The sequence below is a fragment of the Pinus tabuliformis genome, chromosome J (genome assembly GCF_031772625.1).
Source record: "Pinus tabuliformis cultivar Carrire ecotype Pingquan chromosome J, CPIR1, whole genome shotgun sequence".
NCBI lineage: Eukaryota > Viridiplantae > Streptophyta > Pinopsida > Pinales > Pinaceae > Pinus > Pinus tabuliformis.
Window position 1 is genome coordinate 110,322,738 of NC_142295.1, and position 19,831 is coordinate 110,342,568.

At 34.5% G+C, this 19,831-nt stretch overlaps 1 protein-coding gene across 1 annotated transcript in view; it reads left to right on the forward strand.

Annotated features, from left to right (window-relative positions):
- Positions 1–19,314, forward strand: part of LOC149225772 (alpha-mannosidase-like) — a 507,303-nt gene extending 487,989 nt beyond the window's left edge. The window contains exons 25-29 of the mRNA XM_089377307.1: positions 17,126–17,239; positions 17,622–17,714; positions 17,894–17,941; positions 18,149–18,217; positions 18,873–19,314. Coding sequence (XP_089233433.1) covers positions 17,126–17,239; positions 17,622–17,714; positions 17,894–17,941; positions 18,149–18,217; positions 18,873–19,067 — 519 coding nt within the window. The 3' untranslated portion in view covers positions 19,068–19,314. The remainder of the gene's footprint in view (positions 1–17,125; positions 17,240–17,621; positions 17,715–17,893; positions 17,942–18,148; positions 18,218–18,872) is intronic.
- The last annotated feature ends 517 nt before the right edge of the window (positions 19,315–19,831 follow it).

Genomic DNA, 19,831 nt, shown 5'->3' on the forward strand with positions numbered 1-19,831 from the left:
AAAAAAAAATCAAATATTAAACTAATCTAAATCCAAAATTTAATTCTAAAACTAAATAAAAGAAAACTTAAAAAAAAATTTATGCCTTTTTTTTATTTTTTATTTTTATGATTTTTTTATATTATTTTAAAATCAAACTTTAAAAATTAAATCTAAATCTAAAACTAACACTTTATCATATACACATAAAAAAAGGAAAATCTAAATTCTAAAAAAAAACTCAAATCTAAAAACCTAAAAAGGAAATTTTTATTTTTTTTAAACCATTTATGATTTTTTTTGTTTATTTTTTTTATTTTTATAAAATTTTAAGATTAAAACAAAACAAAGTCTAAATAAATAAAAATTAAATCTAAATAAAAATCTAAACTATAGAACAAAACAAAAAAACTGAGGATTACTTTTTATGTTTTTGGGAATTTTTTGTTATTTTTTATATTTCTTTTATCAAATTTAAACTTAAATAAGTCTAAAATGAAACTAAAACCTTTTATGATTTTTTATTTTTATTATTTTTTATAGTTCTAAAACTAAACTAAACTAAAACAAAGATTTAATTTCTAATACTACAAATCTAAAATATCTAAACCCAGAACCTAGCCAAAATCTAAAATTTAAAACTTTTTATGATTTTTTTATTTTTATTTTTAATTTCTAAATTTAGATTCTAAATAAAACTCAAAATTAAAATCTAATTCAAAAATCAAACCCTAAAATAAACTATGCACTAAACTAAAAATAAAACTTAAAACTAATCTAAATCTAAAAAAAATGAAAAAGCAACCACTCACCTGATCATACATATATAAAAGTGAAAATTTAAAATCTAAATCAATAAAACTAAAACAATAATTATAATTCTAAAACTAAAACTAAAATCCAAATAACAAAAAAAAATAAATCAAAAAAGACTAATGCTAACTTAAATCCTAAAGAGATAATACATTCATAAATCGAAATCCAAATTTCGTTGAGCGTTCTATGTGTGCAGGCCTGGATGTTTGACGGCGGAGAGGAGATTCCTTGATGCAGGTAGACAACGTTGAGGGCACGGAGGAGATAGAGCCGTGGGAAGGATAAGACGCTGAGAGAGCTGTGTGGAGATGGAAAAGACACAGCCACAGGAAAAACGCAGAGTGAAGGGTTGGCAGCATGAAGCAAGCAGCGGATTTGAAGAGGAACTCACGCGGAGAAAAGAGGGAAGCACGCAGGTTTGGATGCAGGAAATGGAGGACGTAATGGGGCACGATGGCAGGAACGGATCTGCAACATTTTGGCAGCGACGGAAGGGAACGCTTGGAGTATTGATGAACTGCGTGAGAGATGAGGGCTTTAAGTCTTGTTTGCAGGTGCAGGAATTTGCAATGGTGGAGATGCTGTGGGATCAGAAGCATGAAGACTGCGTGGAGGATGAGGGAATACGATGATAGAGTTGCGGATTTAATGCAAGAATAGGGGAATGACTACGCAAGATAGCCGTGAGGGAGAGCTAGGGCAACACACTGCCGGTAATGGGTGAAAAATGCCTGAGCGATGGTTGCTAGAAGAGCCGTGTAAGGAAGACTAGTTCTGGCAGCGTAGATTGGAAGAGATCTGTAGGTAGAGACTGGCCAGAGCTTCGAGGGAGCAGAAAAGCGAGGGGCGTAATGGAATAGTGCAATGAAATGAAGTTGCGTTTTGACGGAGCAAGGAAAAAAAATCAATCTTGGGCAGCAGAGAAACTTAAACCGGAGGTAACAGACCCGTACTCCAGTAACTTAATCAAAATTTTAAATCTTTCCTGCTCCAGATTGCTTGCTGAAAAATTTTCAAAATCTATACCTGCAACCTGCAATGGCAAAAAACAGAACACCCAAAAATAATATATTCAAGGATTAAACCTAAAAAGAAACCCAAAAACCAGCTAAAGAATTACAATATTTACAAATTAACGACTTTAAACAGCCAGATTTATCAATATGCCACATAAATATTTTCAGAATTTCAGATTTACTATGAGATGCTTCAAAAAACCCTCATGCATTCAGAAGAAAAACTCAAATGATAAGCTTGGGATTAAAACTGGCTGGCCCCTTTCAGAAAACGCAATCTGGGAGTTGGTTGGTTAAGCCGAGAACTTCCCCGAATGCCTGGTAATCTAAAAAAAAGATTTCATGCACAGCTTAAAATCAACCATTAGCATAGAGGGAGAAAATAAGAGTGAAATTTAAATCAAATGGAGATACCTACCATTATATTCCAGAAATTAAACTATCATTCAAACCCCAGAGATCAGACAAGATACCTGTGCCTAAATCAGTCTTCATCAAGCTATCATCAATGGCTGAAAATAAAATTATGCAGAAAAATACAACATCTTACATCATTTCCAGAAGAGTAACACCAGCAAGATTTTCAACCCCAAAGTCTTTTTTTATTGCACAAAAAATGACTACAAAAGAGCTTTCTTTAGCACACGACTCTCCGATCGAATGATTTCAAATGACCCCTAACACCCTATTTAAAGGAAAAATTCTCAACGGCTAGTTCGAGTGATCCATGTCAAAATAATCTCGACCGTTGATGAGGATGAAAATCCCTTTTAATCTCATCCGTCGAAATTTTAAATGCATTTTAATATATTAAAAAAAATTAAAATCTTGCATTTATTTCCTCAAAATTTTGACTTATTATTATTTTATTATTTTATTTTATTTTTTAAATTTTTATTTATCTTTTATTTTAATTTATTTCTAAATTTTATTTTAATTTATTTTTTTATTTTTTTAGTTATTTTTTATTTTTCTTTTAATTTTTTAATTTATTATTATTATTATTATTTTATAATTTTATAATTTTATCATTATTATTATTTATTATTTTTATTTATATTTTTTATTTTTTATTTTTGGATCCTCGAACTTAGCCTTTGGAAAAAAAACACCTAGAACCTAGGACTTAGGACTTATGAGGTGATAAAACATTTTTTAACCCTCAAGACACTTTACATCATGACTTTTGCAATTTTACATCTCAAGGGGGAAAACCCATTTGACATAGAGCCTCATAGACCACACAGTTCTGCGACACAACTATAATCTAGTAGATCAAGCAATTTGTAATAACCTAACCAAATAGTTAGAATTATTTCCAAATTACTTTTACATAGACTCGAAGCACACTAGGATTCCCCTAGGATTCTAATGACAAAATCCATTCCGGCTTTGGGGTTAGGCTGAAGGAAAACTTTGCCGACCATAGGTGGGTGAGGCAAAAAACCTTCCGGAACGTAGATTATCACTAGAAAATTAGATTTGCCTAGGCAATTTACATACATGACTAAGATCTACAAAGATTATTGAAAATTTACACATGCAAACTGGGTTTACAACATAACATAATCGGGCTGATGATGATAGTCGAATGGCACGGACACGTCGATCAAGCGCTATCATTTTTGCGAAAAAGGGGGTGTACTACTATGGGTAGTTGACACGTAGTGGTCAACATCTGGCTTTACTTGGAGACACGTTGCTACACTGTAGGAATGTGAGAATCCAGAATCTACATCCACGCAATACACAACAAAACATAAGTAGCGTCTATCCAAAAATCATCATATAACATTAAGCGCAGGAAAGATATAAGCTCTTCATTTATTAATTAGTCTAACAACATGAAAAAGTAAATCTAATCCTACAACAAAAATGAAAATGCTGAAAAAACAAGGAGTAGGGTTAGAAATACAGAGGATGCCCCATGGCATCAGATGTGTTCAATATAGTGTATACTGAGCATTTGCCTGCTTTCAGGCAAATCTGTTGACTGCTTATCAGATGTACCTTGTCCAATTCTGCATACTGTAGGACTTTTCCCTATCCAAAAATCAAGCTGCTCGCGACCGTCTGATGCATCAAATCTTTTTCTCATTTTATTTTTCTTGCGCTTTTTCTTCATGGCAGGTTGTATCAATGATGACATTGAAATTTCTGCTTCAAAGCTCTCAGATGAAGTATGTAAGATATGCGTGACATGTCTTTCTTCATTCTGCATCTGCCCTGCCAAGGATGATGGATCAATCTCACAGGTGCCATGAGTTATAACTTGATCTTCTATGACTGGTGAATTAACCGTGTGAGCATCCACCTTATTATTAATTTCCCTTTTATCCAGGTCACCTTCAATTATCCACTTTTCAATGGAACAAAGGACCTCATAATAAGATGGAGCTTGTTGCAACAGACAAGGAGGCTCCTAATCTATTGATGTTCCCTGGTTTCTTTCATCCTCTGACCATTGTTGAAATTTCTGAACCTGTATTTTAATGGCATCTATCTGACTACAGTGTTCAACCTTTATAGCATTGATTTCCCTGGCATGGTCTTCTTCCATGGTCAATAACTTATTCTGAAAACATATCTGATTAGCTTCCATATCTTTTATTATTTTATCGTTCTTTTCCTTTATGGTCATCAAGCAATGCTACATAGAGTTTATCTCTTTTTTATGATTTGCTTGCATGGTCGTCATATTTTCCTCTAAGCCTGATAACTTGCTTTGCATAAAACTAATTTTTGTGTTATGATTAGTTTTCATGGCCTCAATTTCCTTAGCATGCTGATTTTGCATGTCGGTTATGTGATCAAAGTGTTTAATTTTCATGATCTTCATCTCCTTATTACTTTTTTCTAGGTGGGTGCATAAAGTTCTCACATCATTGGCGTAATTAGTTTGATTGATCTCCATATTTTTTACCAGCCGCATTAGTTCTTGTATAATTTGCTTCTGATCTTCCTTTTCATTGTCAACACGGTTTTTACAATTTTTCCCTGCTTTTCCACTATCATGGATTTGATCTGCAATGGTACTGGTAGATGGCACATTCTGATATGAAGAATTGTCTTGAAGTCTTTCATCGACAGACGGACCTTTTATAAGATTACTTTCATTCTGTTGCACAATTTTAGGGGCACAAGGCGAGCTATCTGGATAACCATATCTATCTTTAAAAGCATTGAAAATGTCTTCTAAAGAAGTGAAAGAGTCTTCAAGACAATTATTAAACCAATTCAAAGCATCACCCTCCAAAGAAAAGACAAATAGACGCATTTTGACATCTTCATGATTATATTGAGGAAGTCTACAATACATGAATGTTATACAATAAAAACTCCATAAATGCCTTCTAACAGCGATTGAATCACCACCCGAGAACAAAGGTAATTTAGAAATGGCCACTTTCGGAATATCATGGAGATCATCAGTAAAATGACATGGTTTAAACGTATAATCCATGATGAATAATGAGGAACCAAATGGATGATAGAAAGAGATCTCTGCTCAAGAAAATCAAGAGATGAAAGAAGTGAAATCGCCACTTGAACAATGAATCTAATTCTAGGATCCAAAAAGAAACAAACAAGCAGATATGAGGGAGGCTTCTTGTCTGGGAAAAATAAATGAAAAGAAATGGAGTCGCCACCCAAACAAGAAATGAACTGAAGAGTAGGTGTTGAAGGAACGATTAAATGATATGACGAAAGATAAGGCAATGTGAAGATCAAATGACACCAAAGAATGTTGGTCATTTGACAGGCTAATGAATGGCGGAAAAGATGAGATGATGCCAAAAAATGTTGACATTGCCAGCTCAAATGAGAGATGAGAAAGATGAAAGAATGATGAATGTCAAATGAACCAAGGACAGAAAAAACTTTATCCCCGGCAACGTCACCAAAAAATTTTGTCGTTGCTGGCTCAAACGAAAAGATGAGAAAAGAGAAGGATGATGGGGAAATGTCGTTGAAACGCTGAGAATAAAGTATCCCTGGAAACGGCGCCAAAAAATGTTGTCGCACAGATTGTCTGGGCAGTGCGACAACGCTCAACCCGGGGGTTGTCACCCTCATCTCCGATCTCTCCGTTTAAGCCGTCTCCTGAGGCTAAGGGGGGTAGACCCTATGGGATAAAGGATGACCAACTGTGGACCAGTTGGGTTGGGAGACACAGCACCTAATTGATTTTAGGAATTAACGTACCAGTGCCTTATGGAGTTAATGATTAAATGATTAGTTATCAAAAGCTGCAGAAATATGAACTTTATAATTCAATAATTTATCATCAAATAACCCAAGCAATGCAAGATATTCAATAAACTCACAATGCTATAATAATGATCCAGCATTTAAATTTATAAAGATTGAATACATTAATCGACGAAATTTAAATGCTAACCTGCTCACGAAAAGATTCACCACTTTTCAATAGCTAATCTTTAAATAAAATTTTAAGTGCATTTAACTATAGAAAAGTGGAACGTAGATACCACAAAAGACACCAAAAATGAATTTTCAATTTTTTTTTGTTAAACTTTTTCAAAAAATTTTAATTTTTAAATATTTTTATATTTTTTAAATAAAACAAAACTAAGTAAAGTCTTTCGGTAGAAATCACATAAGAGAAATTTTTGGCTAAAGCGTTTCAAACCAACAAGTGTGGTTCATCATCATAAGCAAAAATTAAAGTAAATGAAACCTAAAATTATTTACATTAAACTAAACTTAAATGAAAAAGAAAATAAACTAAAACTAAAAACTAACTTTAAAAGAAAAAAATTATTAAACTAATCTTAATCCAAAATTTAATTCTAAAACTAAATAAAAGAAAACTAAAAAAAAATTATGCCTTTTTTTAATTTTTATGATTTTTTGATATTATTTTAAAATCAAACTTTAAAAATTAAATCTAAATCTAAAACTAACACTTTATCATATATACATAAAAAAGGGAAAATCTAAATTCTAAAAAAAACTCAAATCCAAAACCTAAAAAAGAAATTTTTATTTTTTTTAAACCATTTATGATTTTTTTTTGTTTATTTTTTTATTTTTATAAAATTTTAAGATTAAAACAAAACAAAGTCTAAATAAATAAAAATTAAATCTAAATAAAAATCTAAACTATAGAACAAAATAAAAAAGCCTGAGGATTACTTTTTATGTTTTTGGGATTTTTTTGTTATTTTTTATATTTCTTTTATCAAATTTAAACTTAAATAAGTCTAAAATGAAACTAAAACCTTTTATGATTTTTTATTTTTATTATTTTTTATAGTGCTAAAACTAAACTAAACTAAAACAAAGATTTAATTTCTAAAACTAAAATCTAAAATATCTAAACCCAAAACCTAGCCAAAATCTAAAATTTAAAACTTTTTATGATTTTTTTTTTTTTTTTTTTTTATTTTCTAAATTTAGATTCTAAATAAAACTCAAAATTAAAATCTAATTCAAAAATCAAACCCTAAACTAAACTATGCACTAAACTAAAAATAAAACTTAAAACTAATCTAAATCTAAAAAAAAAAATGAAAAAGCAACCACTCACCTGATCATACATATATAAAAGTGAAAATTTAAAATCTAAATAAATAAAACTAAAACAATAATTATAATTTTAAAACTAAAACTAAAATCTAAATAAAAAAAAAAAAAAAAAAACTAATGCTAACTTAAATCCTAAAGAGATAATACATTCATAAATCGAAATTCAAATTTTGCTGAGCGTTCTGTGTGTGCAGCCCTGGATGTTTGACAGCGGAGAGAAGATACCTTGATGCAGGTAGACAGCATTGAGGGCACGGAGGAGATAGAGCCGCGGGAAGGATAAGAAGCTGAGAGAGTTGTGTGGAGATGGAAAAGACACAGCCACAGGAAAAACGCGGAGTGAAGGGTTTGCCAGTGTGAAGCAGGCAGCGGATTTGAAGAGGAACTCACACGGAGAAAAGAGGGAAGCACACAGGTTTGGACGCAGGAAATGGAGGACGTAATGGGGCACGATGGCAGGAACGGTTCTGCAACGTTTTGGCAGCGACGAAAGGGAACGCTTGGAGTATTGATGAACTGTGTGAGAGATGAGGGCTCTAAGTCTTGTTTGCAGCTGCGGGAATTTGCAATGGTGGAGATGCTGCGGGATCAGAAGCGTGAAGACTGCGTGGAGGATGAGGGAATACGATGATAGAGCTGCAGATTTAATGCAAGAACAGGGGAATGACTATGTAAGATAGCTGTGAGGGAGAGCTAGGGCAACATGCTGCCAGTTATGGGTGAAAAATGCCTGAGCTATGGTTGCTGGAAGAACCGTGTAAGGAAGACTAGTTCTGGCAGCGTAGATTGGAAGAGATCTGTAGGTAGAGACTGGCCAGATCTTCGAGGGAGCAAAAAAGCGAGGGGCGTAATGGAATAGTGCAGTGAAATGAAGCTGCGTTTTGACGGAGCGGGCAAAAAAAAAAAATCGATCTTGGGCAGCAGAGAAACTTAAACTGGAGGTAACAGACTCGTAATCCAGAAACTTAATCAAAATTTTAAATCTTTCCTGCTCCAGATTGCCTGCTGAAAATTTTTCAAAATTTGTACCTGCAACCTGCAATGACAAAAAACAGAACACCCAAAAATAATATATGCAAGGATTAAACCTAAAAAGAAACCCAAAAACCAGCTAAATAATTACAATATTTACAGGTTAACGACTCTAAACAGCTAGATTTATCAATATGCCACAGAAATATTTTCAGAATTTCAGATTTACTATGAAATGCTTCAAAAAACCCTCATGCATTTAGAAGAAAAACTCGAATGATAAGCTCGGGATTAAAACTGGTTGGGCTCTTTCAGAAAACGCAATCCGGGAGTTGGCTGGTTCAGCCGAGAACTTCCCCGAACGCCCGGTAATCTAAAAAATGGATTTCCTACACAACTTAAAATCAACCATTAACATAGAGGGAGAAAATAACAGTGAAATTTAGATCAAATGGAGATACCTGCCATTATATTTTAGAAATTAAATTATCATTCAAACCCCAGAGATCAAACAATATACCTGTGCCTAAATCAATTTTCATCAAGCTATCATCAATGGCTGAAAATAAAATTATGCAGAAAATATAACATCTTACAGGATTTCCAGAAGAGTAACACCAGCAAGATTTTCAACCCAAAGTCTTTTTTTATTGCACAAAAAATGACTACAAGAAAGCTTTCTTAGCCCACGACTTTTCGATCGAATGATCTCAAATGACCCCTAACACCCTATTTAAAGGAAAAATTCCCAACGGCTAGTTCAAGTGATCCATGTCAAACTAATCTCGACCATTGATGAGGATCAAAATCCCTTTTAATCTCATTCGTCAAAATTTCAAATGCATTTTAATATATTAAAAAAAATTAAAATCTTGCATTTATTTCCTCAAAATTTTGACTTATTATTATTTTATTATTTTATTTTATTTTTCAAATTTTTATTTATCTTTTTTTAAATTTATTTTTAAATTTTATTTTAATTTATTTTTTGTTTTTTTAGTTATTTTTTAATTTTCTTTTAATTTTTTAATTTTATTTATTATTTTTATTATTATTATTATTATTATTATTATTATTATTTATTTTATTTATATTTTTAATTATTTTTTATTTTTTATTTTTGGATCCTCGAACTTAGCCTTTGGAAAAAAAACATCTAGGACTTAGGACTTATGAGGGGATAAAACATTTTCTAACCATCAAGACACTTTAAATCATGACTTTTACAATTTTACATCTCAAGGGAGAAAACCCATTTGACATAGACCCTCATAGACCACCCAGTTCTGCGACACAACTATAATCTAGCAGATCAAGCAATTTGTAATAATCTAACCAAATAGTTAGAATTATTTCCAAATTACTTTTACATAGACTCGAAGCTCATTAGGATTCCCCTAGGATTCTAATGACAAAATCCATTCCGGCTTTGGGGTTAGGCTGAAGGAAAACTCTGCCGACCATAGGTCGGTGAGACAAAAAACCTTCCGAAACGTAGATTATCACTAGAAAGTTAGGTTTTCCCAAGCAATTTACATACATGACTTAGATCTGCTAAGATTATTTACAATTTACACATCCACACTGGGTTTACAACATAACATAATCGGGTTGATGATGACAGTCGAATGGCACGGACACGTCGATCAAGCGCTATCCCTTTTGCGAAAAAGAGGGTGTGCTGCTATGGGTAGTTGACACGTAGTGGTCAACAGGTAGCTTATCTCTAAGAAGAGATGTGGCGGCTACATGCCTATGAACTACTTTACAATGAGGCTCGAAGGCCTATTTATTGTGAGAAATAATGGAAAACCCTAAACATCCAGAAACTTAACCCTAGGAGATGAAGCGCCAAACTATGAGCCCCATTTTAGGTAAATTGGTACATCAACTTCCCAGGGTCGTAACTTTGGCATACGACCTCCGTTTGATGTGCACAATACATCGTTAGAAATATCTATCCGAGGACTACAACTTTGGGATGAACAACATCGATAGAATGACCCATGCTGCTCCCAGTTTTCCCAAAAAAACGTCGTTTAGGGCCTCAAAATGGCTCCGGAAATTCAAGACCTGAAAAACTGCTAAAAATAGTAAATTGTGCTACAAATAAGGAAACTGAAAAACTGAAAGAAACAATGGTGGAGATCCAAGTGGAATAGGTCGGTGGCCACCAATATCCACCTGGATCAATAAGTCTGCGACAGAAATATAGTGCAATAGATAGCTTGGAAACCATAGAAATATAGTGTCACAAGCTAAGTCACCTGACACGGGGATTCGGGATTCGACGGATATGGGGATTCGAGTGTCGGATATGGACACGTTGACCCCACAGAACAAGACACGTTCGGATACGTTATATATATATATATATATATATATATATATATATATATATTAAAAATTAGATATTTCTTACACAAATTCTCATTCATGATACAAATTCATTGATTTCAAACATAGATCTTCATCTAGATGTAAGATTTACAAATTAGCATTATGCATACAAATACAATTGTGACATAAATGATAAATCATAATACATATTCAATTCATCAATGATTCAATAGGAGAAAGACAAGATAGTAAGATAAAGATACTATAGTTTTCTCATTAAGTCATCAAAATCAAAATGTGTTACAAAGGTAGTGCAATGCCAATGGAAAATAGAAATATCAAATACAAAACAACTACAAGTATACAAGCCTCAAGGCAGTAAGTAGCTCATGACTCATGAGTCATCATCAAAATCAGCATCATTATCCTGATCATCATGATCACCACTACTCTGCTCTGCTGCATCCTCCTCTATATCCAAAGTCATCTCTGCATCTCCTGGTGTGGAGAATGAGCCCTCTACAATATCACCATCATCAAATCTGATAGGCTCGAGCATTGGATCATTGAGATCCAAGTTGGACAATGCCAACTCAACACTGCTATCCAGACACATATCATAAAGAAAGACATCCCACATCTTTGTCTTTTCCCTTCAACCACTCATCCCTCTGCCTATAAATAAGACGAAGGTTGGTGTGCACATACACCATTGTCTCTGCCCTGAACTGCTCAAGCTTGCTCTTCTTGACACTATACAAATTCCCATATGTGCTCCAATTCCTCTCGCAACAAGAGGATGAAGTCACCTGAGAGAGGAGCCTCATGACTAACAGCTGTAGAGGAGGGCTTGTTGCCCCATTATTTGCCCACCAAGAATAAGGCTTCTTAGCCCCCTTGTCTCTAATCAGATCATATCCTGCAAATCGACCAATGCCAGTGGAAAACTCTGCAAAGGCATCCTCCACCTCATCAAGGGATGCTCTATCCTGAAAAACCCACCTGAATGCATCTTTCCTCCCTGTGAGATTTCACCATCCATGTGAGGAGGGAATCTGCGGGAAGGTCCACCATTCAACCACTCGTGGTTGTAGTATTTTGGGTTCAATGAGTGAGCCAAACAATGTAAAGGTGTGCAATTCTTTTCCCTTCTGCTGACAAGAATATCCTGTATAGTGGTGAAGAAGGCCTCTGGTGATGTCTCATACTCGGGGCACTCACTTTGTAAAATAATGCTCCTTACAGTCTGAATCATGGAATCCCATCCCTCATAAACCTCTCATAGGATGGGTTGGTTTGTATCTGCAAATCGAAGCAAAGAAATGATAGGGTCCATGATCTGAATAAGTAGATCTACCCTCTCCCACCAAGCATCATCTAACACTGTGTCCTTCACTCTTTTAGAGGCTACTTGATATGTACCATGTCCCCAAGAGCGGTCTTGACCTCCCTCAACCTCTTCAACATGATGAATGAAGAGGAAAATTGTGTATGCGCAATCTTCAACAATGATAGATTGTTGTACTCCTTGTAGATAGTGAGGGCATTTGTATGATTTTGTACAAAGTTACAGATATTTCGTATATCCTCAATAATGTTACCAATCCAAAGCACATCAGAAGCGATGGATTTCAGTGCTAAGTTCAATGAATGGACAATGCAAGGTGTCCAAAACACTTGTGCATATTTAGCTTCCACAATCATGCTAGCAGCCTTGCAAATAGGTGCATTATTTGTAATGATTTACACACAAGAATCAACACCTACATCTTCAATAAATTTAATAAACAACCCACCCATATATTGTGCATCCTTGTATTGTCCAAGTGCATCCATTGCTTTCAATAAAATTGGACCATTCAAGGAAGACACCATGAAGTTAATGAGTGGGTGTCGTGCTGGATTTGTCCATCCATCAGAAACAATGCTAACCCCAGATGTTGGCCATGATGCTTTAATAAGCTCAAGCATTTTTTCTACCTCTTTTTTTGCCTTCGTCAACAATGTGGTTCTAAGTTTCTCTGACCCAAGAAGCACATACCCTGATGGAGCCCCTTGAGTTAGAGCTCGGTACATCTCAATAAATAGAGGTGAGCATGCAACATTAAAGGATATGAAGTTTTGATAGAAAAAAAGGGCAATGTTGAGATCAAGCTCTTCTCGTTTCTCCTTCTAAAAAATCTTGTCCATTGGAACAAGTGAAATTGCCTTTCTTTTTGCTGCTTGTCCCCCACTAGAACTCTCAAATGGGAATTTGTTGCTGCTTTTCCTCAAAGAATGGAAGGGGGTCATCATTCTTGGTTTTTTTTTTTTTTTTTTTGCAGCCACATTTGCCATACCAGCATTAGACTCTCTTAGCCAGTGTTGATAATATCGCCGAAATATCGGCGATATTCGGAAATATCGCGATATTTTCGGCGAGCCGAAATATCGCCGACAAAATATCGCGATATTTTCGGCGATATTTCATATCGCGATATTTCCGAAATATCGCCGATATTTCCAAAAATATCGCGCGATAATCGAAAATATCGCCCAGCGACTGTAAAATTTTTCCGCATGGCCTATAAAAATCCGATTTTGGTTTTTTCCATATCATTTTCATTTTTTGTTGCTGGAGAAGGAAGGGGAGAGCTATGTGGTTTCTACCAAGGAGGGTTTGAGCGTTCTAGGCCCTAGTATTGATATGGTATTCATGGTAATGTTAAATTCTTAAAGTAAAAGTGACATTCTCCTTAATCTTCATTTTCATCCTTTTACTTAAATTTTTAACATTACCATGAAATGACTCAGGATGTTTGAGAGTGGTTCCGGCCTCATTGGATTTCATATGGAGAAAGTAGAATTTTAGATTTCATTCAAAATGCAGCAGACTTGTCAATTTTTTAGGATTTCAGGATTGGGAGTTTGTAATGTTTCCAGGTGACACCACTTGCCCAGGCTACCCCTGCCACCAGTAGAGGACGTGGTCTACCTCCTGTAGCTCCTACTTCTAGTTCTTCAGCTTCTAGAGCATAGCAAACTCCACTGCCAACTCCACCAACACCAACATCTACATCTAGAGGGAAAGGGAAAGCTGTGGCATTTTCTCGCAAGAGGGGTAGAGGAAATCAATAGGATTAGACTTTAGTTATTTTCTTATGTGCTTGTAAGTTGTACATGAACAATGAACATTGAATATTCAAGAATCAAGACCAAGCATATCACATTCTAATTTCTAAATAGTAAATTTTGATTCTATTTATTTTTTAAAGTGAACTATGAACTTTGAGAAGTAATTATATTTTAATTTGATTAGATAGGCTGCAACCTGCAATTTAATATGGATAAAAAACTATATTTCGGTATATATATATATATATAAAATGTGTCCCCCGTGTCTTGTTTCCAGGTCGTTGTGTTTCGTATTGAATACTCGTATTTACGTGTCCTCCGTGTCTCGTGTCCTCGTGTCATGTGACTTAGCTTAGAAAATATTGATGTATTGTCTCCATGGAGGGTGAGTCTGAGGAGACCCTCTTGGAGGAGTCACCTTCATGGTTAGAGCCAGTGGCAGTTGATCCATTAGAGCAGGGGCAGCAAGAGGAGGACTCGGAGTCAGAGGAGCAGCAACACTCAGAGGAGTAGGAGGAGGAGGAGGACACTACGGGAGCATCGGCATCAACACCATCTGCTATAGATATAGGAGAGCATAGCCCCATACCTAGCACTCATTATTTGACATTAGGTGCAGAGGCAGGGTCAGGGCCTCCTATTACTAGGGGCAAGCTTGGCAAACAACCCATCATGTTTTCCCGTAAAAGGGGGAGAGGGCAGTGATTTCAGATAGATAGTTGCTATTTTTATTTGTTATGCTACATATAACTCATGATGATGAGATACTTTTATATATGTGATGTTATTTGTATTGGTTCTCCACATTTGAGTCCTTGAATGGACAATTATTAGGGATCAGTAGGATTTGATATCGCCTTTGATGTATCATTTCTATTTGACATCATATATATTAGTGTTTTCTTCATATTTATGTGCCAATGTGTTTATTTCATGTTTTTATTGCTTTATATGTTTAAAATCTGAAAAAAAAAAATGAATATATTATGCATTTTTTATGCTTGCCGATATTTGCCGCTATTTTGCCGATATTTTCGCCGATATTGCCGATAAGATATTTTCTGGACCCTCGCCGATATTTTCCCGATACCGATATTATCAACACTGCTCTTAGCATTTCTTTCCTCTTTGGTAAAGGCACATTTGCACAAGCTCCAATTCCACAACATGGTAAAGCCAACAAATGACCTTTCACACGAAAATATGTGCTCTTGAAAGTATTGTGGCAATAGTTGCATTTCCAACTCACATTGCCTCCTCCCTTCACCTTGTTGGGTGGCCCTTGCTCTCTTGTGACATATTTCCACAAGGGATATTTGTCAATGTTACATTGAGGAGGAAGTCTTCCCTCAACATTACTTGCAATAGAGGGAATACTTGCAGTAGACTCTGATGAAATTGGGAGAGGAGGGGCATCTCCAATGGGGACATTCTTCCCCTTCCTTTGCCCCTTCCCTGCTGCCCTTGATTGAGCCATGAATGCTGTAAAAAAAAACAAAAAATGCACAAATTTGTAAAATAAATGCATATGCAAACTGTTGTAATAAAAATGCAAAAAATAGAGAGAAAATGCACTTACCTGTTGCTTGAATCTCCTTGAAAATGCTCCCAAACCCTTTGCTCCTTGCTCCCAAACACCCACAGCAAACTAAACAAGTGAATGTGAAAAAATAACGGAGAGAAGTCACTTTTTAATGCCGCTCGGGCACTATTTTTCGGATTCGTGTCCGAAAATCGGGACACGATCCGAATTCGATCGTGTCCTGATCAAAACGACGTGCCCTGATTTTCGAACACGAATCGGCACAAATCGTGTCTGATTCGCTGGATTTGTGACACATCGGCCCTAGGGGACGAATCTGGTTTCTTAGGTCACAAGTAGCTTGGATTCCATAGGGATCTGGTGTCACAGAAGGCTCACATTCCTCAAAGATTTGGTGTCACAAAAGGCTCGCATTCCTCAAAGATCTGGTGTCACAGAAGGCTCGCATTCCTTGGAAGTATAGTCCCACAAGCAACTCGCATACCACAAAAGTATATTGCTATAGAAAGCTCATATAGCACAGAAGAATGGCTCTGAATTATCTTCCACAGATGAGATCCGAATTGGTTGCCAAATGATGGAGAATAGATTCCAATATATAGTTGTTTCCTCATCCGAAAAGGTGCCTCTAAGGGCATAGCCAACTTGTTCCTTAGTGGGCCGACTTGACAAATTGGAGGGATAAATGACACTTTAAAAAATCAAATTTACTTCTTTTACAAGGGTTATGAAGAACATGCCCTTTTACATTTTCTTTTGACCAAAACAAAGCATGAAGAACATGCTGGAAAACAATAATATTTTTTCTTCTTGTGTTTTTATATAAAATACATATTGATACAGTGACAATTATGAAGACCAACTCTAGTTACAATTTCAACATTAAGCTCCTAGGATTAAGTCCCCTCCAAATTCCTAGCACTCCTCCTAGGTAGGACCTCTCCTAATCAAGCAACCAACTCTCACATTGTGTCAATGTGTTAGCTATCATTTTGATTAGGGTAACAACCTCCTTGGTGTGGGTACCATGCTATCCTTCTAACCAAGGTCAAGTATCCACATAAATTGATCCATCAACATGTCCATGAAGCATTGCCAAGGGATTAGGAGACAATGCTCACCTAGCAAGGTGAAATCACTTTTGGAGTAACCCCAAAAGCTAACAAAGAATGTGTTGTAGATGATGTGTCCTTGGCCTCCAGAGACATGTCCCTATGTCTCCATGTCACAGGAACATGTCTCCCAAGTCACAAAATTTGAGGCTGGAGAGAAATTTCTGGTATTGGGTCTGATCACTTCATTTGGAAAGAGAGATGGCATTGTATGGGAACAAACTAGAGAAGAATAGGAATCTTCATAAGGAAACAAAGATGAAAGAAAGACTAAGTTATGGAATGGAAAGATAGTCAGTCTACGCATTATTGTTCACAGTCCTACTCTTATTTATGTCAATGACCCTACCCTTATAAATGGTAGTGAACCTTCTCATTTGTGATAGCTGCTATGCAGTATTTACGGTAGCTGTCCTGCACTCACAGTGGAGCTGACCTAGTCATATTTTCACAAAACCGATACATACGCTCACATGCAATTTTTTTCAATTATTGTCATTTAGTTCTCTCTCATCATCCAATGCATATTTCTGTTTACAAATGCAACAATTTCAGTCTATAGAAAAACATTCATGTTTCTCATGGATAATTGGTTATAAACTTATATGCCGTACTTCACTATTACTGCATCACACCTCTTCTCTTGGAGACCTTAATCTTTGACTATTTTGGATGTGCAGGTTCAAGGCAAAATCTATCTAAGTGTCAATCCTGTGGAAAAAGCTTCAGAATGGAGGCGTACAAAGGGACAGAAAGCACTGCTTCCTCTACAAATCTCGTTTGCCACAATACCAGTAAGTTTATAAAGATGCTCTTATATTTAACTACATTTAGGAGACTAGGAGATTAAGCTTCCTAATTATTCTAGGAAGATAGTGTTCTGCCTTTCGAGGTACTGCATTGCATTTGTCTTCATACCCAAAAGAAGGTTCTAAATCTCATCTGTTTGGTTACTTAACCAAAGCAATAGATAAGAACACATATTTTGTAGCAATTGAAGCAAGTGGTTATGAAATGTAAAATGGTGTTCATGTTTGTAATGTCGAAGTAGGAAATATATTTTTTAAATGAAAAGAATTTGTCTAAAGCAAAAGAGATTGTCACGGTCTTGTTAATGGCTACTTAAATGATGATCAGATGAGGCACTAAGGAAATCAATTACATTCCATGTAACAGGACGGTGAACTAAATCAGATAAAGAAACCTAAATATTCAGCTTTGGCAGAAGGCTATGAGCTACCACCTAATGTTGCCATCCTTACACTCCAGGTATTTAAATTTCCTTATGAGTGATAATACACATACCACATAACTATTATGCATCAGATAAATTACTCTGCACTGATTATGAACTTTGGAGTGAAAGCTATCTTCCTCCAGCTTTTCAGACTTGCTACCACATACATTTCTCAATGTTGGTAAACATAATTATACAATCTTGAATACAGGAACTGGATGATCGACAAACCTTACTGCGTCTAGCACATCTTTATGAGGTACCAAACAATTCCATAGGAATTGTCAACTTCCTAAATTATCGCCTGCATTCCATAATCTCAATGGATACGTGGCAAATATGTTTAAAATATGCATGGCAGTTATAACAGGTTCATTGAAACAAGAAAACGAGAAGAGAGTAAGAGGATAAAAGAAATTAAGTAGCAACTAGAATGCTTATTACAATGTTTTTTTTGCATGCATAGGTTGAGGAAAGTGCCGAATTTTCGAAGTCTGCAACAATTGATCTCTATAAGTTGTTTCCAAACCACAAGGTACAGACGCTGTTTTCTTTTTTCATTCACTATCCACTCTCTGTGCAAATGAATCTTCTTGTGTAAGATTATCTGCTTATACGTTGTCCCTTCATTTCTCTTATACTGCATGTATTTAAGGATTAAAAAAGCTGGTAACTCGTGCATACTTTTTACATCCATCTCTAAAAGAAAATACATATGCATGGCATATCATTGTTTTATACATCGATTTACAATTCTCATTCATAAATATATAACTATAACGAATCAACGTAAGCATGAAACCAGTATTCCATGTTAAGCAAATTTCAAACAAATTTTTAAATGTTTTTTTTTTTTTTTGAAATTTAGTAATAAACTTGAATCATTTTCTTTAGTATAATTTGATATTTGGCTTAAATTCATCTAAATTTTATATCTATTTAATATTTATTAAATATTAAGAGGAACAAGTAAAATACAAATGAAATTTTTTATCTCTTATATAAATATAAGAAAATACTTTGGTTGTGAATGCGGAGTTTTTATTTTAAAACACAAAAGAAAAATGGTTTTTTTAATACCTTTCCTCTATCCATATGAGTGAATAGTTTAGTTATTAAAGATAGTCTTATGTTTCAGATAATTTACTAACAATATTCGTTGACGAAATAAATTTTGCATTTTTGGGTAGGTTAAAAAAATTGTGGAGCTTAATCTTAGTGCAGTTAAAGAGAAGTCACAAATGAGAAGATTGAATTGGAAAGTGGAAGGAAATGAGAATACTTTCCCTGGGATTACTAATAGACCAGCAATGAAGGACGGAGAGCACGTTATAGAGTTATCTCCATTTGAAATAAGGACTTTTCAACTTGAGTTTGATGTTTGAACAATTTATTTTCTTTTTAAGGTAAGGAAAATTGTGATATAAATTTGGGAATAATTGGGTATCTATTTGTTAGATTTTAATCCCTAAGTAATGTTTATTTTTTTAAAATAGGTATCGGTATAAAGGATAAATTATTGCAGTATTTTTTAAATGGAAGCTCATATAAAGGGTCCAATTTTAAGATTGAAATAATTATAAATAATTGTAAGACTTTGTAATAGAAATGTGTCTTAAAATAAGGAACACATCTCCTATGAGAATCCATTCATGTGCTCATAAAGAGGGGCTTTGAAAAGCTTCAAAAGATAATATAGTGTGATGTAATATAAAAAAATGGTATATTTAATTACTAGTTATAGTGGAATCTATCTTTATATAGAAAGAATAGATTTCTCCCATCCAATATATTTTTTTTTAGAGAAATGCAATACAATTGGTTTTTTTAAGCTTTTTCATCCATTCTTTACATTTAAGGAGATAAATACTCTTAGAATAAGCTTGAAAAGATATTGAAGCATCAAAATAGTGAGTTTTAATTATATATTTTTACCAATTTTATCTTAATATAATTTATTTATTTTAATGACTTGAATTCTTTAACTCTTTCCATTCAAACATCTAAATGAAAAATAAAATTGAAATATGTTAAGGTGTCAAAATAGATCAAAATAGATAAAAAAATGAAATTGAAAAGATGTTAAAAGTATTAAAATAGTCTAACGAATAATCATGTCTTAATAAATCTAAACGTGCCAATCTACTAA